This window comes from Dendropsophus ebraccatus, chromosome 6 (genome assembly GCF_027789765.1).
Source record: "Dendropsophus ebraccatus isolate aDenEbr1 chromosome 6, aDenEbr1.pat, whole genome shotgun sequence".
Taxonomy (NCBI): domain Eukaryota; kingdom Metazoa; phylum Chordata; class Amphibia; order Anura; family Hylidae; genus Dendropsophus; species Dendropsophus ebraccatus.
The window spans coordinates 28,700,623-28,724,459 of NC_091459.1; the positions used below are offsets into that span (position 1 = coordinate 28,700,623).

Below are 23,837 nucleotides of genomic sequence, written 5' to 3' on the forward strand. Positions count from 1 at the left end.
AGTGGGGGCATTGAATGGGTGTAGTACTTTACAGTATGTAATAGATGCCCTTATTTTAAGAGACTTGTCTAGTGACAGATTCTCTTTAATAACAGTATAAAGAATATCACATAAATGAATATGAATTAGCAGTTATCTCATATAAACAGCAATTCTGTAATCTAGAGCGAATCATTCCCAGTACAGAACATGAGCTGTATAAATAATGAATGACAACATGTAAATAGCTCGGAGTAATTTAATTAAAAATTGTCACATCTCGCACTACTGTGCACTCGCATGCGGCTAAGCAGGTTTTAGCACGCTTTATAAATCTGATGCACAGCAATCACATTTGCAGACATGTCTAATGTTTGTAGGAGGGATCTATGCTGTGCGCGGCTGTCTCAGAGTCATTAGCACAGAGAGGAGTCATAGGAAAGCTGCAGCTCAGTGGCTGCTTAATCACCATTTAGGATCTCAATGTTTTACAATAGTCTCATTTAAAACAACATGAAGTATCACAATGGATGGAAAGATCTGTTATCATCCTGTCATCATGTATCCGATCCAGGGTTCGGGTATGTCTGCATTGCTCAAAACAAAACAAAAAGTACACTTTTACTGGGGCGCGTAATTCAAAGTATGAGGTGTCACTCAAGAAGAATAGTAGTATTAGGAAGAAGGTTAAACCTACACTACTTGCGGGGAGGCTGTCAGACTTCTTGACCCATCAAAACATCCGACCGCCATATACAAAGGTCAGATAGGGTGTGTAACCGATGTGCTGTATTGGTCGTGCAACATGTCCAAGTAAAATGTTCCATATCCCAGGCTGCAAGTGTCTAGTGGGTGGGTTCTTCTCCTTAGGTGCCTTGAACTATATGTATTAGCTCTCCCAGCTTCTTCTTTTAGTTAAGATTAGTAGCGCTAGTGGTCACTTGACTGATACCAAATCTCCTCTAAAAAGGTGAGCCCAGGGAAACCCAAAACAGGGAGTTTTGTGCACCTAACCAGAGGAGCCTACCTACTTGACATGGAGGCTGCCGAAAAATAAAATTTTTCTCAATCATGTATAACCATGACACTTGTCATACATTTGTTAAGGTGTTTTAGTTTTGTTTAAAAAGTTTTTGTTTAACATTCTATCATATTGAAGGTCTTAGTGACCCTATATGTAAATGTATTAAATTCCATCAACCTGGTAGTACGTTTACCATCGTATTTAAGGCATGATGGATGTCTTGGGTAGGATCGATAGGATCTTTCTGGAATCTGGCATGATTTCGGTGACACAAGTATACACACTGATGGTTTGGAGGCAGTTAGATTTAACTTGGAGTCAAGCAGCTGCGACTCTGACACTTGCCATACATGAACTATTGGAATATGTTCTAGCTCCATTTTTTCACCTTCAATACCATGCCATGGGGGCAGCCTGTTCTGCGTTGTAGGCCAAGCTCTTCCTGGGACAATGGTGAGGGGGGTCAAGGTGGAGGTGTCCATGATGTTGACCATGTGCAGTGCTGGCTTCCCTATATAGTTGGTGTATAGTTTATATGGCAGGGGTCGGAGTCACACCTGTGGAGCTTTACAGATATTAAATCAAAATAAGGTTAATGTCAACCATAACATAATCATAATGAGCAGCAGATAGAGTTCCTTGACATCCTGATAGATGCCGCTCTCCACAGATGTATTCTGAAAGCATACTTTGACAGATTCACTTCTACATGCCTTGTTGGCACATGTAACGTCTACTATAAAGGCAGTGCCAGCAGGGCAATTTTTAAAACCATGAGAATCTAGTTCTAAACTTGCGGAATGCTTCATGAAGAGGTGAAGTAGTAAAGGAAACATCATCATGTAGTAAAGGAAACATCAAGAAGGCATTCGGAACGGAGAAATACCCTCAAAGATTGAGTTATTACACAATACAGGAGAGAAGAATAAGCAAGATGGTAGGACTCATTTTATTGTCGACAAAAAGAGAGGCAAATGGTACAGAAAGGGTCAGTCAGGGAAGCGTAACCTGAGGAATAGGCACGGGTTGGGATACACGGAATAGCAGACACAGGAACACAAGGATCCAAAAACGCTCAGGAGAAACAAGCAAAGCAAATTTAATTAGGTACAGGAGGAACTGGATTGGTGGAGGCAGAAATAGGTGGAGACACACTGGCCCCTTAAAGGGGTTATCCAGTGCTACAAAAACATGGCCACTTTCTTTCAGAGACAACACGACTCTGGTTTCCAGTTCAGGTGCAGTTTGCAATTAAGCTCCATTCACTTCAATGGAACTGAGCAGCAAAACCCCACCCAAGCTGGAGACAAGAGTGGGGCCATCTCTGGAGGAAAATGGGCATGTTATTGTAGCGCTGGATAACCCCTTTAAATCCCAGATGAAGCGGGCAGGATCGAGCCCAAGGCAGTAAGCGACGTGGTCAGGACCGGGATGTAACCTGCTGTATTGCAGTGCTGCCAGTGCTGTCTGGCAGCTCTACAAGGAGAGTGTCCAAAAAGAGGAAAGAAAAAAAGGAAGAATAGTAGGAGTAAAAAGGGAAGATTAGGAGGAAAAAAGTAAGACTATAAATTTATACAAATATATATTTTTATATAAATATATATATATATATATATATACACACACAATATATATATATATATATATATATATATATATATATACACACATACATACATACGTGTGTGTGTGTATATATATATATACATACACACAGTATATACATACACATACATATATATATATCACTTTATAAAATTTATCACTGTGTAAATTAAACTGCTGAATTAGGTCATACTTTCTCTGCTCCCTGGACAACCATTATAACATGAAAATGTACTGGTAGAGAATCATGGGTTTTAGAAAAAGTTAACATCTTAAAAAACTAATTTCAACCTAACTGACTATTCAGCTAGAAACAACTGAACACATAAAATTATTTAGAGATAAATCCTAAAGTAGAGGCAAGACTTCTAACATAGTCAGTCTTTCGACCATGAACTGGTTGTATTTTTTCCTTTGGTTTATCTTACAGGCCGGAGCAAGCATTTAACTCAGAAAGTCAGTCAACCAAATTCCTTTTACATGTCATAATACATTATTTAGGTTTGTCTGGTACAACTAGTTTCCCCATAGACTTTCTGAGACTTTAACATACTAAAAGTGCCACTGTCAGACAAAGCAGAACAAAAGTTATATTAACAACAAGAAATCCTGAAATAAGAGATCTAAGTCTTCATGCTCTTTTCACATGATGTCAAGGTATACTGTGGATATTGCCTGGACTTCAGCAAAGCCTTTGATACAGTTCCCCATAAAGAGCTGATAGAGAAGTTGGAGAAAATTTGACTTAATCCCTGGATAGTTCAGTGGATTTGTTGTTGGCTGAAGGATAAATATTAGGAGGGTTGTTATTAATGGTGTATATTCCGAGCAGAGACTGGTTACAAGTGGTGCCACAAGGGTCCGTTCTGGGTCTTATTCTTTTCAATATGTTTGTAAGCGACACAGCAGAAGGTTTGGTAGGTAAAGTTTGTCTTTTTGCTGACGACACAAAAGTCTGCAATAGGGTTGATATTCCTGGAGGTGTCAGTAATATGGAAAATAATTTGGCTTTGGCAGATAAGTGGTCCAAATACTGGAAATAAAGTTTAATGTTTCCAAATGTAAAATAATGCAATTGGGGAGGAGGAATCCTCTATCCCAGTATCACATCGGCAGTATTGTGTTGTAAAAGACTTCAGAAGAGAAGGATTTAGGGGTAGTGATATCTGACAGCCTTAAAAGGAGTCACCAGTGCAATCAGGCAGTGGGGAAAGCAAATCGCATGCTGGGCTCTATAGCTAGAGTTATAACCAGTAGGAAGAGGGAGATTGTTATCCTGCTGTATAGAGCTCTTGTGAGACCACATCTGGAATACTGTGTCCAGTACGGGAGACCTTATCTAAAAAGGTCATTGATAAAATAGAACTGGTCCAAAGAAGGGCTACAAAAATGGTGGAGGGTGTGAGGCATAAACCATATCAGGAAAGACTTAAGGATTTAAATCTGTATAGTCTAGAAGAAAGAAGGGAAAGGGGGGACATGATTGAAACCTTTAAGAGCTAATGTAACAGGACTAAATAAGGTGATTGATTAGGAGTACAAGCAAGGAGAGATGTGTGCTGCAGCTCACAGCTTTCCTAGCTCTGTGAGAAAGATGGCCCCATAAACTTCCTTTATGTGGCCTTCACTTGACACAGGAGAGAACACACTAAGCATGGATTTTTCTGGCCTTATTCTCCGGATCAGTTGTGATGTAAACGCTCAGACCATGACCATTAAAAACTTTTGATACGTCTCTATGAAATATCAAAAGTTTTTTCAATGACAGTGGCCATTTACGCATAACTGGGAAAAATTCATACTTAGCCATGCTGCCAGGGCTCTGGGGGACATCTCAGTAATGAATACTTACCTGTCCCGCACCCCTGCTGCTGCCATTTCCCGGCCAGGATATGACCACTGAGCATAGACTCTGCTGAGCAGCCATTTCAGGTGGAAGCGGCACATCATCGGATGATATACACTAATGATGCGTTTACACAGAGAGATTTATCTGACGGATTTGTGAAGCCAAAGCCAGGAATGGATTTGAAAAGAGGAGAAATCTCAATCTTTTCTTTTTGACCTGTTCTCTGTTTAAAGTCTTCAAAAATCTGTCAGATAAATCTCTCTGTGTAAACACGCCATAACAGCAGTGCAGAGCAGATGGCTTGATAACCGGTAGAGGAACGGGACAGGTAAGTATACATTACTGACATGTCCACCAAAAAGTATTATTTTTTTTTCTCCCCGGACAACCCCTTTAAACTTGTTAATTTAACAACATTGTTTTAATCTCTTTCTAACCATCTTTAAAGCGACTCTGTACCCACAATCTGCCTCTACCCAACTGCTTGTTCTGTTGTATAGCTGCTTTTAATCCAAGATCTGTCCTGGGGTCCGTTTGGCAGGAGATGCAGTTATTGTCCTAAAAACAACTTTTAAACTTGCAGCCCTGTGTCAAACTGGCGTGGCCTAGAGTGTCTGTGCCCTAGGCCTACGACGCCCCTCCTTCTCTCCTCACCATCATTAGGAAGGCCCCTAGAAGGATTTCTTCTAATCACCACTTGTCTGAACACTGCACATGTGCTGGACGGGGATAGCAGATTAAGGGTACAGAGTCGCGTTAAGTTTTTAACCTTCTTTACCAAACCTTTTTTTCAAGAATTTATCTTAGTGCCAAATCAAAATTTAAGCAGATTTCAAGTCCACATAATTTTTTAATATGAAAAATCAAAACAGACAAAGGCTGCCTGTGTTTCAATCTACTGAACAAAGGTGTTCTCTACAGTATAGTAATGCAACAAGAGAATAGGCTAGCACTAATATTTAATCTTGATTTACCTTCATTTTAAAATCATTACATGGTAAAGGAATCCTTTTTGCTGGATTTCACTTACTTGCTCAGATTTTATTCAAAAAGGTTCAGTACAAAATGTAAGTCTTTATTCCTTCCTTACAGAGAACAATTTCTCTTGTCAAGTCTTTTGATATTCTCGCGTTGAAAATAATTTCTATTGTTATTATATTTGCCCTCATTAACAATACTCAGTATGCTGATTTACAAAAGTGAAAAAAAAAAAATCTTTGTAACATTCGATATGTGCGGCTGGGACAGCATGAAACTGGTCTTCACAAGCATTTGCACTTTCTAGGGTAGGGTTCCACTGACATCACTTAACCATCCACTCAAGAGCTATTAGTAGCAATGATGAAGTAATGTTAATTGAATATTGGCTTCTTGCCCAGAACATTGGCATGATAGTAATTTATATTACAATATAGGAAAGAGAATGACTATGAACACTATAACCACACGGTATTGAAAGGATTTAAGTTTGTAGCCAAATGACAGGATAAGTAATCCTTTATTATCATTTACAATAGACATATTCTGTTTTTAAAAGTGTTTTTTTTGTCCCACTAGAGACATTAATGGAATACTGACAGGACCTGAGGACTACATTTATTATTATAAACTCAGCTCCCGATCTGGTGGACCTTAGCTTATTGGGCATTGTCATTAAAAAGCCTCAGAGAGACTGTGGACATATCAAAAGTTTTGATGGGTCGGGTCTGTTTGTTCTGATCAGGAGAACAAGTCCAGAGAAGTACACATGCCCACCCCGGGTCTGTGTCATGTGACATTATACGGACTTCTAATGCAAGTGAATAGGGCTGTCTAGGTCTTAGACAGAGAACGGAGAGAAAGTGTGACGAGTTGGGGTATAAAGGGGGTCTTTCGGCGAGGAGCCATAAGTGGGGGTCTCTGAGACCACGACCATGCATTTGTAGGGAGTTTTTCCATCAGGAGGAGGTGAGGGCCAGTATTGTATAGGAACATTGCCCTTCAGGTAAAGGCTGGGTTGTAATGGCTGCTGAGAAGAAGGGAGGGGGTGGGCGAGTCGGAGGACTTTGTGTAGAACAAAGGGGGATTAGTATGCTGAGGGAATACCTGGGGGAGGGAGGGGGAGAGTCAGGGAAAGGAGGTGGGCGTAAGCCATGGGTATAAAGGGCAGGTAACTGGGTCAGAGACAAAGAGACACAATTTTCAGATCCCTTCCACCCACCTCTTTATAGTCTTGCTGTATGTTTATGCAATTGTCATTGTATTATGTAAAAGGTTGTTAATCCAGGGATTTATTCTGATTGCCATCGTGATGGAATGTTTTCCCTGTAATGGGGCAAATTGGCACTGGCCTCATGAGGGTTTTTTGCCTTCCTCTGGATCAACACAGTAGGGTTATATTGTTGGTGGAAATTCCTTCTCTTTCCTATATCTATGCGACTATTGTTGTGAGGCGGAAATCACTGTTCTTCATCTAGGGTTATGGCGATCCAACCAAGGGCCCCTTGGCAGGGACAGTTATGCTTTACGGCAGCGCTGCTGTCAGGGGGAAGGGTCAGGCTGGGCGGACTGCCTTCAGGAATGTCTTTTTAAAATATCAAACATATTTTTTTTTTAATTGCAGGTACTCTGAGGTTCCCATACACCTTCCATAGCTGTCAGCCAACAGGTACCCCTATAGTTCCTCCCATACACATGAATATTTAGCTCTTCCGAGATCTAAATGGAGAAACGGGGGTGGGGGTGTTGGGTAAGCTTATGTACCTTATGTCCCCTAAAACAGAAGGCCTGGGTAGTTGAAATCCAACCCTTCTCCACCCTAAAATCATTCTTAGGATGCCTAATACTAATTGGATTGTCGGCCACTTCCAAAAGCAGCAACCTTTCACTGATGGGGATGGGGCCTTTCACACATGTAATGATAGATTTCTCAGAGTTGTAAAATTTGGAGACATGGCCTCTTTTCGTAAGATGTTTATCATCAGAGGCCTTTTTGGAAACTTTCATGAAGGATTTGGCCACCTTCTTCACACTGACTGCTACTTTAACCCCTTAACTCTGCAGCTATTTTTGGCGTTAAGGACCAAGGATCCTTTTTCAAATTTGATGTCTTATTTTATGTGCTGATAACTTTCTGAACTTTTAGTTGATAAGTTTGGCAGCATATTTTTAAAATATTACATACAGTAACAATTAGGTACACTAACAGATGCAACGCCCACATACACAAATAGGGGTGACAATCAGATACAGCAACAGGGGGCTGGGTAGGGGTTAATATGTAATTGCGTAGTGTTTTTTCCTACATGGTGCCAGTGGGTTGTTTAACACTCCCATCTACTGACGGAGAAGGTCAGAGCTACATTTTACACTACAATTGGTCTGTCTGTAATGATGGACCAAACACAACAATCGTTGGATGAGGCCAGCAGTGATAGGTCACTGTCATCAGTTGCTGCCTCCTGTTTAACTCATTCCCGTACTGTACATGTACGTGGAGTTGCGCTAAAGTACAGAAACCCCAGTTGTACAAGTACATAAACTTGTGTTAAGTGGTTAATATACAATCAGCAGAAGGGATTGTCTGGCAACTAAATATTCCCTGGAAGCTCCTCAATAACATTTTTTTTTAGTTTTTATACAGGTTAAACACATTGGGGGGGTTTACAAAACTTACGCCAGAGGCATATGCCAGGGAGAGGGTGCAGATTTGACTCTTCTCCCTGGCGTACGCCTCTCGTGCGCCTTGCTCGCCCGATGGGCGAGCTGGCGGAGGTTGCGGGGGAGTGATGAGGCGGGGAGGAGGCGTGGCCTCCTCCCGCGCCTTATTTATCATGATTTACGCCTGCTTGCAGACGCAAATCATGACGCAAATCTACACCTGCTGGAAGCAGGTGTAGAATTGGTACGCTGGGCGCAGACTCAGGTGTGGCCTCCTCCCGCACCTCATTTATCATGATTTACGCCTGCTGGCAGACATAAATCATGACGCAAAACAGATTTGGGCGCCCGAGCGTCCGAATTTACTAAGAGGCGTACGCGAAAAGGGGGCAGGGCTTCATATAAGAACCGCATACTTGTACGCCGGTCTTCATAAATCCCCCCCATTGTTTTAAAGGGAACCAATCAGCACAATTGTGCTGTTATGGCTCCCAGCTGCATTCAACAAATCTAGGATGCAGCTCCCCTAGCATACAAGCAGCGTCTGCTGGGGTAACTTTATACCAGAAAAAAGTGAGGCTGGAAGAGGGGCGGCAACTAGTTATCTGGGTGAGGAGCCGTCAGTGTCTACTCACAACTCTCTGTCTGCCAGCGCACTCTGCGCAGAGAGACCCACAAAAAAATTTGCAAACGAAATCCAGGATTTCTACCATGGATTCTGTTAAAAATATGGCAATAATTTTTGGAGCAGATAATTATGTTGAGCGAAAATACCTTTAAGAGATCTGCAGCTGCAAATCTGCACCAAAATCCCCCTTCCCCCCTTACATTATGCCTACTGTCCCCTCGAGTTGTTATCAGACCTGAGCAGTTTACTTTTCCCGGCGGCCAGGTAGAAATACCTTACTAATAACAACATTCTTTGCTGGATACAATTTGCCATAACCACTAATCAGTAATCTCATGTTCTGGGCATCAGTCATGTGTTAAATCCAGATTAACATGAGCAAACATCAGATCAGGTTATCTATAAAGAGAGAGTTCACTGACAAACCAATTGTGGTCCCATGATAGATTTCTAAATGTAATAGATCACGCCTCCTCGGTTTATTAATAACTGGAAATAAAGACAACAAGAGGTTTGAGTATAATTTATAATTCATTTGTTACTGTGGGGCAGATTTATTATAGATGCGCCCCGGGTATACACCACTGAAAAGGCAAAGATTTTCCGTGGCGTAGCGCCAAGCGTAACTCCTCTTTGCCTGATGGGCAGAGACAGTCAGAATAATTACCTCATCGCAAAAACAGATACAGTCAGCATAATAACCTCGTCATATACAGTGTTACCGGATAGATAACAAAATAATATTATATATGCTAAGAGGAGAGCATATACAAACAGGTAAAAAAAAAATCATAAACCAAAACTTACAGCAAAAAAAAGAAAAAAAAACTTACAGCAGAACACACTGTAAGGGTGCCTTCACACCTACCGTATCGCAGCAGAAAATCCGCTGCGGATCCGCAGCAGATTTAACTAAGTGAATGAACATTAAATACGCACTGTCAAATCCACTGCGGATCCGCAGCAGATTTGTAAGTGCGGATTTGATGCTGTGTTCATTCATTTAGTTAAATCTGCTGCGGATCTGCAGCGGAATTTCTGCTGCGATACGGTAGGTGTGAAGGCACCCTAATGAACAACAGAGTCAGAATATGAGTAGTAAGAAGAAGAACAAAAGAGTATGAGGTAACCAACTAAGGCTGGATTCACATTGCGTTTTTGTAACCCGTTTTTTTTTCTTCAAAAAACGAATGAAAAAACACCCCAAAAAACGCATACATTTGTGTGCATCTGTTTTGATCCTTTTTTTCCATTGACTCCCATTATTAAAAAAAAGGGCATAAAAATGGATCAGTTTTTTTAAAACACAAAAACGTAGTCTACCTCATTTTTGTGTCCGTTAAAAAAACTGATCCGTTTTGATCCTTTTTTTTTTTTTATAATGAAACTCCGGATCAAAACAAATGCACACAAATGCATGTTTTTTTTCATCTTTTTTTTTTTTTCAAAAAAATCAGATTGCAAAAACACAGTGTGAACCCAGCCTAAGGCAATAGTATAAGAGATGGCAGCTCAACCGCAGAAGGCGCAGTTAGTGCATATTGAAACAAATTATCCTACACTTTGCAGAATTTCTTAGGACATTAAAGGGGTTATTCTCATCTCCTAAAATTTTGGTATTTGATAGGTAATGCAAAAGTAAGCAATATTCCAAATACTATTCATTAGCAAAATTTACTTACTTACTTTTGTATTTTGGCCCTATGCTTTTACCTTTACTACTGCTCTCCGCTTTGTGAGTGATGGCCGGGCTGTGGCATTACTCAGTGGCCAGGATCTTTGGGAGCCTTTTACAGCTTCTGTGTCTCTCTCTAAGAGTGCAATTTAATGGCAAATAATTGCCGTTATTTTAAAACAACTTCTGTTGTTTTGAACGAACAGCCGATTTGTCGTTCCATGTCGCTCATCCACTCAATTTTAACTGTGTGTGAACATAGCCTTTCTGTGTTTCCAATCCACTCCTGGGTTTGGTTGCAAAATACCGACCAAAGTACTGAGCAAAAATACTGTGTGGAAACATAGCCTAAAATAAAATTTAGCGATCTTTAAAAAATTGCATTATACATATTTTTTCCCACTAGAACTAGTGTGATGTTGGTTATAATCTATCATTGAATTAACTCTAAGGTGAAAAAAGGAAAGACAAAATACCTCTTCTGGCAAGCTGACTACCAATCCATGTTCAGTTGGCCCGACCAACACTTGCAGGAAGTATTCACTGCATGCAGCCAGCACCGCACGATGGGCTCGAAACTCCTTCCCCTCCACAACTAAAGTGACATCACAGAGAATGTCTTGTTTCCACTGGTCATTGAGGCACTGAAGAATATTGGTACAATGTACAGTTGACTCATACACGTACATGGGAGATTCAGTCTTGTCATCTGCAGACATTCCGTTCAGACCCTAAATAAATAAAGACGGTAAACAATGACTATGAGTAAACACTTACATAAATTTAAATCACAAACTCTCCAAGCATAAGTCACATTTGGAAATTAAGTCTATTATGTCATTTGGCTGTTTTGCTGTTACATGTCTGGTTTTCAACTTGCCTTTATGTACAATGTAATTCTTCTGTAATACTCTTTCTACTTTACAGTATGTTCAATACCTTAATGTGAATTAAAGAAGAAGATTTAAGGGGTATGCCGCTGAAAATAAACTTTTCTCCTATCCACAGGATAAGGGAAAAGTAGGAGATCCCGGGGGGTCTGATCCCTGAACTCCCCGGCGACCTCCGTATCGGAGAAGTATAGCCTCAGCCGACTTCTCGCTGGGAAGAAAGTAAGAATGAAGTATTGCTTACCTCTCCCCATGCCCATGGTGAGCAGCAGGACCAGCCTCGGGACCCCCTGAAAAGCATTTTTCCCTGAGTTTTGGTGACGGGAATGCCTGTCCCTGGTGATGGACAGCCCGCTTAGCCAATCAGCGACTGGAGCGGCATCCCGCCCCAGTCACTGGCTGAGCAGTCAGTCCATTAGCTGGGTCGTGATGTGCAGCGCTGGAGATTTCGGGGCCTGTCGGGGGTCCTGGAGCGGCGGTCCAGGCCTGAAGAGGCACAGTAAGAGGTGAGGTAATACCCTGACTTTAATAAAGTCTCTAACACATGGTGGGTGCTGTGGACTATTTCTTGGGTTCTATGTTATTTATTTTTTTAAGTACCCTTTGTTCCAGAGTGCTGTACATATGATAAGGGGTTAACATGCTGTTAGGAATGTGACTTTGCGCTTCTCGGTCCGAGCCGGGTGGCCGAGGATTTTATCCAGGAAGTGAAGCCTTGATGCAGTAGTAAGTACAGTGAAAGAAACACTTTAAAAGCATTTCCCGTAATAAGTGTATATTGGTGATTTGTATAATTTTTGGTGGGCAATACAATACTTTAATAAAAAAAATGCCATACTTTTCCTTTTAGGGCTCCATAAGTTGAAATTAGACATGAAAGCATTTGGATGGTTGCTACTCTTGTATGCTCATTTGGTTATCCTATAATTCTGACTTTTTGACATGATTATAATCCACATATACTCATGACCACAGCTATACACAGTGACTTCTGATACTAGAAGTCATAGACAACCCATCAGAACAGGTGAAAGTGAACCTTTAGAAAATATTCTCCCATGCCAAACAGCAGCAAAGTGCAGCAGTTGTTTTGCCAGTGTTTCCATATGTGATGTTGGCTGCATGGTTTGTAAAACACAAGGTTTCAACATGTTCTGCTTGTACAAGCTATCTGGCCAAAACCTGCATTACGAACATTAAGAGCCAAACTTTTTAAATTAAGCATTTTAAAGCTTGTTCATTTCTTTACATAACTCCTGTAAAAATTAATGAGAGAGCAATGCACGCCTTATTTTTCAATTTCTTTCTGTACACTTTGCTTCCTCACAAGGCAGGATGGAGTCAGGGAAACTTCTGTACTTGGCACAGGCAATCCCCCATGTATCCCTGTATGGCATATCCTGCGTATACAGTATATGTCATAGATGCCTGAGTTTGTTATATCTTTCTAACTCCTTAAAGCAAAATCACATACATAAACGTGGGGTTATGCCAACATGCAGAATAAGTTAAATTGAGTCAGGTCAGGTGACAAGTCCCAGCGACTAATCAATACTAGACATTAATTAGCTGGGGGATCGCTACAATTGGTTGGACTTTAAAGGTCGACCAATCACAGTGAGAATGACAGGAAGGGCTGGCTTCTAACAGCTTTCCTGGCCATAGTCTGCTCTATTGTGTGAGGGAGGAGTTCAGAGCCAAGAGAGAACAGCATTGCCTGCACAGCAAAGTAAACAAAAACACAAACATTACTCCTTTCCTACCTTGATCATCCCTTATCCCCATTACTGTATCTGATAGTTGCCCCTGTCCCCTGTTGCTGAATCTAATAGTCACATATGTCCCCTGTTGCTGTACCCAATAGTCTCCTTTATGGCCCATTACTATATCTATAGTTACCCCTGTTACTGTACCTGATAGTCACCCCTGTCTCCTCTGCTAGCTGATCATAGAGCAGCACTAATGTCAAGCATTATGTGCCACCAGATGCAGCAACAGGCAAATGGGGTTTGATCTTCTATTTTTCTTATTTAAGGATGAATTTTTCAGAGTATTTTTATGCAGTGACTAAGATGTTTGTATGTTAAAAAGCGTTGCAGCCTTTTGTAGCTGTAGATTTGTGATTTTATTTGTGAACTAAAATAAAGGATATTTTTATGGGATTGGTATTCTGTGGACCTTTGCTACATCAGCTGTAACTATACCCAGAGAGTCCCTGGACGTTTACAGCACCTCCTGGAATCCAGGCATCAGATAAGGGTAGGTTCATATTTGATTAAATGGCAATATTATGGTAGCAGCGGTTTTCAGTTTTTTTTCTATATTTATCAAATAATTCCGGCATAAAGTAGACTTATTGTAAATGTGATACAATATCTCATTTGTGTTGCATGGCTATCTTTGTTACACGCAGACAATTTCAAACCTAGAAAAATTACATCTTAGAAGAAAGGGTTAAAGGGGTATTCCTGGAAAAAATTAACCACAAGATAGGGGAAAAGTAGGAGATCACAGGGGGTCTGACGGCTCTGTTATGAATAGACCCCCGGGTTGGCACGTGACCCACGGCTCTATTTATTGCTATGGAGCTATGGAAAGAGCCGAGTACAGCGCTCTTCCGGCGTACTCGGCTCATTCTGTCACTCCATAGGAATGAATAGAGCCGCGGGTCGGATGCCGAGCCGGGGCTCTAATCATAACAGAGCAGGTAAAATCCGATACGAAGATTGTCGAGGGGATCAGGGGTCGGACCCCCCGCTATCTCCTACTTTTCCCCAATTGTGTACCCCTTTAATGTATCAACCAAAATTTACTAATAACATGAAGTACATTTTGTCACAATAAAATCTCAGAAGTTTCACAAAGTTATTAGTACATAAAAACAGGCCAGTCAGATTTGAAAAATAGGACTCAGTCCTTAACCCCTTCCCGTCAGTAACATGTACATATACGTTCCTACTGCACACACCCCTTGCAGTAGGAATGTATATATATGTTCCTGACTGAGGGGCTTCTGATGTGTGTGGGACGGCTGCAGTGAGAGCAGTCCTGCACACATCATTGTGTCCGGGGCCGGAGGTAATGAGAGGCAGCTGTGATCCCGCAACTGCATCTCATTAACTCCTTAAACACTGCGATCGTTTAAGGTACTCAGTGACAGAACAAGCCTCTGGCTGCGGGGGTCCCTATTACTTGTGCGGACAGGCAGGGGTAAGTCACTTACCTCCGTCCTGTCTGATCGGCGATCTATGTATAGAGTATGCTCCCAGGCAGGCTCTATACATAGATCGCTGATAACACTGATCTATGTTATGGCATAGCATAGATCAGTACATGCAATCTATTGATTGCATGTTTTACAGTGATTTTTAAGTGTAAGAAAAAAAAAGTGTACGAAAAAAAAACGTTTTTAAAAGTATTTAAAACCCCTTATAACCCTCTCCCAATAAAAGTTTAAAATACCCCCTTGCCCTTTATAAAAATAAAAATATTAAAAAATAAATAAATAAGGCTGGATTCACACTGCGTTTTTAGCATACGTTTAATGGATTAGTTTTTTTTTAACGGACAAAAAAAATAGTGTTAGCAACGTTTTTGTGTCCGTCAAAAAAAACAAAAAAACGGTTCCATTTTGGTCCTTTTTTTTCTAATTAAAGTCAATGGAAAAATGGATCAAAACGGATGCACACAAATGCAGAAATTCAGAAAACGGATGAAAAAAAGGGATTGCAAAAATGCAGTGTGAACCCAGCCTAAACATATTACATATCGTAGCGTGCGGAATTGTCCGATCTATTGAAATATAACATTATTGTTCCCACGCGGTAAACGGGAAAAAAAAACACAGACCAGGATTGCTGATTTTAATAAATTATATATCAGAAAGAGCTATGGCTCTTAGAAGGCGGGGAGGAACATTGCATTAATCTGACCCGGGCTTTTGTGCATTAAAGGGCTCTGTATTGAAGGGGTAAATTCTAAAAGTGGCTGGGGACAGATGAAGAGAATTGATTTTCAGTTGCACATTCTGCTGGATGTGTATTCACCTTTTATACAAAGATTTTTATATTCTTGCTATAATTATAGGTAAAATTGTCTGCAAATCCAGTCTGTTTTCAGCCAAATAGGTCAACCACAGCTAACCGAAATCTTTACTTCAAGACGTTTACAAATACGTTTTCTTCAGATGTATTTTTGCATTGTGTTACTTTGCATCACTTGTGTCAGCACAAAAGTATGTATTCAGTCATTCTGAAGAAAATTAGATACATATTTTAGTTTCTTGTGTGTTATAAAAGAAAATCAGGGGATTTCAAAACTCTGCTACGTAACCCAAATAGTAAAAGTTAAAAGCTACCATTTAGGGAATAGGAAAAGTCAGCAAATATATTTTATTTAATGTCTCAGGCACATAACACAGTTGGCATGCAATTAGACAAAAAGTAAATTTGCGTTTTAATTTACTGCTAAATCGCCTCAAGTTCCAAATGTTTCATCATGTTTTACAGCAACCTAGCTTTCATTTGGTTTGATAAAATTAAATTCATATACATGATTTATGCGTTTAATATGCATATTTATCCCCATCTATATTAAAATGGCATGCAAGGAAAAAGAACTACCAAGTAATTTGTCCCAAGAAATGGGAATCAAGCTGTAACATGACCACATGACATACTGGTTATATGTGGTGGAGTGCAGAAGGGCCATTTAAAAGGAAATTTATCTAATACATTATTTTTATCTTATCTTAGTTATTATATTCTTAGTAGTAGAATTTTTTCTTAAAATTGGAACGATCAGCAGGTTACGGTGTTATTACATGGGCCGATTAAGGCCTGATAATAACTGTTAACAAGCGCCAATCTGCTAGATCACCACTCGTTTACTGGGCCTATTACACGGCCCGATTATTGTTTAATAAGGGCTGCAGGGACATCGTTACCGATGTCCTTGCAGCCCCTGCTTAACTTCATACATTACCTGTCCAGGCTGCAGGGCTCCTCTTGTGGTCTTCTTCTTCCTGGGTCCCGCACACTCCAGCTTCAGAGCGGCCTGTCTCAGCTGACAGGCCACTCAGCCAATCACTGGCCGCGGAGGTCCAGTCCTGTGATTGGCTGAGTGTGCGGGACCCGCTACGTGTAACAGCGGTGCGCGGCCGGCGGCTGCCAATTTACATTACGCCCGACAATTATAGGTTCAAGTCTATATTAACGATTAGCCAATGATCGTTGTCATCTGCTAGTCATTGTATTTATTACACGGAGCAATAATTGGGCGAATCAGGCCGATTATCATTCCGTGTAATAGTATCCTTAGACTAATCTAACCTGCTGATAGTCCCCTATAGTACCTGGGACGCTGAGGAGGAAGGTATGTCTATCTTCCAGCTCTCCTGCGCCATTGATTATCAATGGAGCAGGCTAGCCGGGTGACGCTCTGGGGGCGCGGCAGTGCTCCTAACAGTTCCTCCGGCCCGAAGATTTTGCGGACTAACAGCGCAGGACCAGGGACACATATCTTTATGGAAATGAGCACATTGCCTGAGCTTCTACTCTGCAGCCTTTAGAGAATATATAATATATATATATATATATATATATATATATATATATATTAAGACATATGTTTAGCATATGTTTAAAAAAAACTTAAAGAGTCACTGTCGTATTTTTTTTTTTTTGCAGAAATCAATAGTCCAGGCGATTTTAAGAAACTTTGTAATTGGGTTTATTAGCCAAATCTGCCATTATCTGCATGTAAAAAGCCTTTTCCCAGGTCCCCCCCCTCCTTCCTCTTTTTCATCCACTCCAAAAAATCTGAAAATTGTGACTTGTTGCAGGAGACGTCCCCTGTCTGCTAGGGAGAGGGGAGGGGGGAGGAGGAAGGAGGGAGTTAGCCGGCAGCAGAAAGCAGATAACAGAGGATTACAGGCAGGGAGCTGGGTGACAGCTGTAATCCGAGCTCAGACAGGTCACTGGTGACTGTCACAGGAGATATCCCGTGAGGGATTTGTAGATTAACTCTTTGTTGTCCTGTTTTGGTCTTTTCTTTAGCTCTCTCCATAGGAGAACAATGAAGACAGGGGGGAGAGCTTCAAACTGCTTTTTCATGATAAAAATGCATTTTTCTGATAATAAACCCAATGACAAAGTTTCTTAAAATCGCCTGGACTATTGATTTCTGCAAAAAAAAATTCACGACAGCGACACTTTAACCAGTTGATGACACAGGACAATTATACCTATCCTGATGATGTCAACTGTGTATACAGAGCAGGTTCTGGGTTTGAGCCTGCTGCATACCCTGTGGCACCCGGCTGCTTTCAATAGGCGCAGAAGAATTTCCATTGCCCGTACAGAATGCCACAGAAACCAAGAAGAAGAGGACCATGCCCGGAACTGGGCTCTTGGGAAAATGGCAGCAGAGGCAGAGTGGGCCAGGTAAGCTTACTTTTTATTTCTTCTGTTATTTCCCTTACAGACTAAGGCATATATCAAAATATTAAAAAAAAAAAAAAAAAAACATATTTAGTGCTTGAGTGTTGTATATACCTGACAACATTACAACAGGAACTATTATTAGTGAATAATGGGTTGACTTTAGGATGCATCTGTCAAATGGAAATTACACAACGATCTCCATTGGGGGATGGACCAATAGATGTAAGCAAACTGTCTTGGCATTATATTTAGCATAACAGTTTCGAGTAAATCCCTTTACATGTTTTAGTACTTTCACTATGACTCTTGCCAGACCGCGGTAAGCAACCCTAAGTTCATTTGCGACATAAGAAACTTAAGTGCGGCTTTACAAAGGATCAATTATTCATAGAATTGTTCTTTCAATGTACATTCACACAATGACCCAGATTTATTAATTTGTCGGAGACAAACTGTCTGATCTGCCCACCGCAACCAACCACAGCTCCGCATTCATTTTACTGAAGAAATTTGAGAGATGAAAACTGAACTGCGATTGGATGCTATGGACAAATCAGACTTTTTTTTTTTTATTTTTTTTTGTCTTGGCCTATATGTTCTTATGCATAGAACATTTATACTGGTATATATTATGTAGATTTTCTGTGGATATCGATGAATTGGAAATAATGTGCAGTATTTCTTCACTAAAACAATGGAGGGAATTTATCGTCAGGTTTTTTCTTTTTGTATGTGGGGTTTATTGCTTCAGTGCCACTGTGGCAGTAATAGGTTATGTTCCCACTACGTGTTCTCCTGTCCGTTTTTTAAAAGAAAAAATTACGTCCGTCATTTTGAGATCAAAATTACATCCTTCATCTCAATGGCCGCCGGTCAGTGCAATGACGACTGTTGGTACATTATTCTGATTCAGGTTGACTAATAGGCCTCTGGGTGTGTCTTTAACTGGAAAGCCAATTGAGTTTAATAGTAAAGACTGTGTGTGCGAACAACAACAAAAATAACGTCCGTTGTTTGAAAAAGACGTCCGGAAAAAAAATTGTCAAGCTCATCAACTTTTTCAAAAATTTTTGTAAAATGTTACAGGCGTGATTCTAAATTCCCCACCACACAATAATTTTGTTTTAGGGTAATCCCCCACCCATGTGGAATGGCGCTGCGAGTATGTAAAAGACTCCCCGCGGCCCGAAGCATACATTACCAGTCTGCGCTCAGGCTTGCTTCGGAGGCTCCCGGGTTCTGGATGTCCAGCTCAGTTAATCATTGTCTGTGGCGGGGCAGCGCACCAATTGGCTGAGTGCTGGGAGCCCCTGAAGCCAGCTGGAGCGTGGACCCAGTTATGTATGCACAGGGCCGCGAGGGGTTGAGGGGGCTGCCTTCTACATACTCACAGCGGGATGATCTCGCTGCGAGTCAGTAATTTCATTGGAAGTGACAATTAAGGATTAACTACCCTTAACTACAAAAGAATGGAACACACTGACAGGTAAAAAATATCAGAAAACTAATATTATATATATATATATATATATATATATATATATATATATATATATATATAAGACGTTGTGATCTACTGTAACCACCCTTTTTGTGTTTCAGAATATATAAAGAAAATACACCATCAGAGTCATGTTAACAATTTAGTCCACAAAATAGCAAGACAAAAAATAAGATAAAATAAAAAAAATCCCCAAATTATATTAATATATCATGTTTTGTCAGTGTGAGCTATCATTTTGGAGATGTCTTTTTATTGCTGGAAGCCAGCTACTCGAAAAATTTGCCATCTCCTATGTTTTCCATCTTTGACAGATAACCAGTGTTACATATGAGTAGCAGAAGGCAATCGGGTCTCATGACATAAATAAGCAGCAGTAGGGCCATAATGGATATGTTACGATGCCAAGCAATGGCAAAAGAACAAAGCTATTTACACTGTTGATTGGAAAGCATGAAGAACCTGCAGATGCCACCCACCTGAAACTCCTACACACTTTTACCAATTAATTATCAATTACAGCACAGTAAAACACAAGCACAAAAATAAAACCGATGCCATTTAATTATAGACTATTTCTCTTTGTTCCTGGAAATTCTATACAACACTGATTTGGATTAATAATTCATTCGGCAATAAAGTTTCAGGAAAAGATAATTATACAGTGTAACAATTCTCACACTGATTTCTGTAATTACACATTACGGCTGTGTTAGCATTTTAAAGGTTAGAGAGCTGTCTCAGACTGCTTTGTCATGCTTTTCTCTGTCACTTGGAATGCCCGTCTCTTGGAATATTGCAAAAAAATGGCAATGGTAAATGGCAATACTATTTTATTCGATGTTTTGTATAAATGCCATAATAACAGATATATTATTACTAGTCCTCAAATGTTAAGGCTGGGTTTACGGGAACCGCATCACCGTGGATTACATGCTGTGAGTTCTGCAGTGGAAGTGTGGTTTCCTATGGCTTTACATTATCGCAGTGGATTTTCATTCCGCTGTTAGAATGTAGCCCCTGCCCACTTAACCCACCGCTGCCGGGCTAAGGGTCAGTTCACACTGAGGAATCAGCACCGAAATTTTGAGTGGAATCCCCGTCGCGGACTCTACTCGCACTCCACTGTCTCAGCAACTCAATGTAAGGTATAGGGTGCCTCTGCTCAATGAATTGACAAGTAAATTTTTAGAGCAGAGAGATGTGGAAAGCCGCAGAGAGCAGAGGCGCCCTTAAGTCCGCAACGGGGATTCCGCTTGGAATTTCGCTGCTGATTCCCCTGTGTGAACTGACCCTCAGACATTACCTGCCCGTGCTCCCGCCTGCTTCTCCAACTCCCTGGTGTTCTTGGCTACTTTCTTCTAGAGACAACACAACTCTTGTCTCCCGTTTAGGTGTGGTTTGCCATTAAAGTGACTCTGTATCCACAATCTGCCCACCCCAAACCACTTGTACCTTCGGATCTGTCCTGGGGTTGTTTAGCAGGTGATGCAGTTATTGTCCTAAAAAACAACTTGCAGCCCTGTGTGGCCTAGAGTATATGTGCCCTAATTTTGCACCACCCCTCCGTCCCTCCTCCCCACCCTCTTCATCATTAGGAATGCCACTGGCAAGATTTTTCCTATTCCTCTGCAGTGAACATTGCACAGGTGCCTTAACGATCCAGCCCATGTGCCGTGCTTACACAGGTGAGGAATAGGAGAAAATCTGCCTGGAGCATTCCTAATGGTGAGGAGGGCGGGGAGGAGGGACGGAGAGGGTGTGCCAGCCTAATGCATACACAATCTAAGCCCTGGCCGTTTGACAAAGAGCTGCAAGTTTAAAAGTTGTTTTTTAGGACAATATCTGCATCCCCTGCCGAACGGACCCCAGGACAGATCTTGGATTAAAAGCAGCTATCTGAAGGTACAAGCGTTTTGGGGTAGGCAAATTGTGGATACAGAGTCACTTTAATGGCAAACCACACCTGAACTGGAGACAAGAGTTGTGTTGTCTCTAGAAGAAAGTAGCCATGTTTTTAATGTTGGGAAACAAAGTGCATCATAGGAAAGCCCAAACCAGGAAGCAAAGAAAAAAATAGAGCTCAAAGGACCTGTTTTTTTTTTTTTTTTTTTTATCAGTGCTGGAGTACCCCTTTAAGTCATCGAGCCAGGATGTGCAGCCATAATATGGACACAGATATAGGCTATGTTCACGGCTATGTTCCGGCCGTAGTGCGAACCGCAAAGATACGCCCGTATACGATTTACGGCCGCACAATGCACACTACGGCCGGATCGCATACGGCGCCGTGAAAAATGAACAAGACCATTGTTTGCGGCCGGAACTGTTCCAACTCATGGCCGAGGATTTCAATGCGGTCCCGTATGGAGTACTTATTTCAGCCAAATTGAACTTGATTTTTAGATTAAAAATGTTCTGTGTGGTTTACGGGGCTGGGCGAAGATTTCCAAGTAAATGACCTGTTTCAGACCGCTTCGAAACAAGCTAGGGAAGCATAACTGTACTATGGGCGTATGTTTGCGGTTCGCCCGCATGTTCGCAATCCGGCCGCATGTCTATTTTTCCCACGGCCGTAGTTTCAGCCCCACATACGTAGTGCAGGCCTGTATTTAGAGTTCATGCTGCCCTAGGCACTTTGCACGCCGAGGCGCCCCCCCCCCCCCGGCACTGGCTGGTTACATGCATGATATATACCCTTTGCCGCTCTGCTTGATGCCCGCTATTCTCATCAAACAGACGTGATGGAGGAAGGAAGGAGGCTGGGGACGTCTTAGTTTGTGGACCGCTTCTGTCCAGTGTGGGACTGGGGTACCTGGGGCCCACCAGAGGAAATAATCCTTGGGGCCCATCAATATAGAACCAGTGAGACACGACACGCTGACCCCGTCCTTTCCTGGATTCATCTGTATCTGTGACATATCTCTTTTTCAGTCGAACTAAAACTCTCAGAACCCCCTCTATTTATACAGCTCTCAGGGTATGCTGGGAGTTGTAGTCTCTGAGAGGACAACCCTGTAATAAATCACTGTGTGCAGAGTCTTCTGGTGGCTGCAATTTGTGGGTGACAACCATCAGCCCTGAAGGTCCAGCAATACATCTGTCTACACTGTACTACAACTCCCATCATATTCTGGGGGCTGCAAACTGTCAGTACATGCTGGGAGTTTTAGTGTCTGCAGCAGTTGTAGTTGGGTCCTATACACTGGATGCTTTGTGGGAGATCAGAATACATATATCTGTGGGGGCTCAGTGCAGGGAAGTGACCCCAGAACATCACTTTTTGTTCTATCCCCTATTAGTGATGTTCTGGGGTCACTTCCCTGCACTGAGCCCCCACAGATCTATGTATTCTTATCTCCCACAAAGCATCCAGTGTATAATTCACCTAGGATCCAACTACAACAGCTGCAGGCACTACAACTCCCAGCATGTACTGACAGTCTGCAGCCCTCAGCATATGCTGGGAGTTGTAGTGCCTGCAGCTGTTGTAGTTGGGTCCTAGCTTAAAAGTTTGCGCTAGTGTACTGTAGTGACTGCAGGGCTGTGTCAGTACACTACCGCAAACAATACACTGACCCAATGGTACACAGGCTCTGCACACGATAGAAGTGATTACAGTGCAGTTACTAATGACTCACAGGTGACGTCTTCTCCGATTGGCGTCGCTCACTTTTTTGCTTTCTTCTCCATCTGGCGCAGCATCATGAAGACTTCTCCGACCAAAACTCGTCTGCAGGCGGGCAGCTGGGGTGACGGTGAGGGGGAGCAGCTAGGGGTGGCAGGGGGAGAGTCTAGGGAGGCAGAGGGAGAAGCTAGGGTGGCTGGGAGAAGATGGGGCAGCTGGGGTGGCAGGGGGAGAAGATGGGGGGCAGGGGGAGTAGCTGGGGTGGCAGGGGGAGCAGAAGTGGGGACAGGCGGAGGAGAAGGGGGCAGGAGAAGATTGGGTGATAGGCAGGGCAAGAAGCTGGGGGGAAGGGAGAGCAGCTGGGGGGCAAGGGAGAAGCTGGGGTAGCAGGGGGAGCAGCAGTGGAACAGGCGGAGGAGCAGATGGGGGCAGGGGGAGAAGCTGGGGGGGCAGGGAGAGCAGATGGGGGTGCAGAGGGAGAGGCTGGGGGGTGCAGGAGGAAGGGCGGGGGGGTGCTGGGGGAGAGGCTGTGGGGGTGCTGAGGGTGCAGGAGAAGAGGCTGGGGGGTGTAGGAGGAGAGACTGGGGGGGTGCTGGGGGAGAGACTGGGGGTGCAGAGGGAGAGGCTGGGGGTGCAGAGGGAGAGGCTGGGGGGGTGCTGGGGGAGAGGCTGGGGGGTGCAGAGGGAGAGGCAGGTTGGGGGGGTGCTAGAGGAGAGGCTGGGGGTGCAGAGGAAGAGGCTGGGGGGTGCTGGGGGAGAGACTGGGGGGTGCTGGTGGAGAGGTTGGGGGGGTGCTGGTGGAGAGACTGGGGGGGTGCTGGTGGAGAGGCTGGGGGGTGCAGAGGGAGAGGCAGGTTGGGGGGGTGCTAGAGGAGAGGCTGGGGGTGCAGAGGAAGAGGCTGGGGGGTGCTGGGAAAGAGACTGGGGGTGCTAGTGAGAGGCTGGGGGGTGCTGGTGGAGAGTCTGGGGGTGCAGA

The 23,837-nt window shown here is 42.5% G+C and overlaps 1 protein-coding gene across 1 annotated transcript in view; it reads right to left on the minus strand.

The window, feature by feature from the left end:
• Positions 1–23,837, minus strand: part of BACH2 (BTB domain and CNC homolog 2) — a 210,135-nt gene that overhangs the window by 49,314 nt on the left and 136,984 nt on the right. Inside the window, exon 4 of the mRNA XM_069974743.1 lies at positions 10,876–11,130. Coding sequence (XP_069830844.1) covers positions 10,876–11,130 — 255 coding nt within the window. The remainder of the gene's footprint in view (positions 1–10,875; positions 11,131–23,837) is intronic.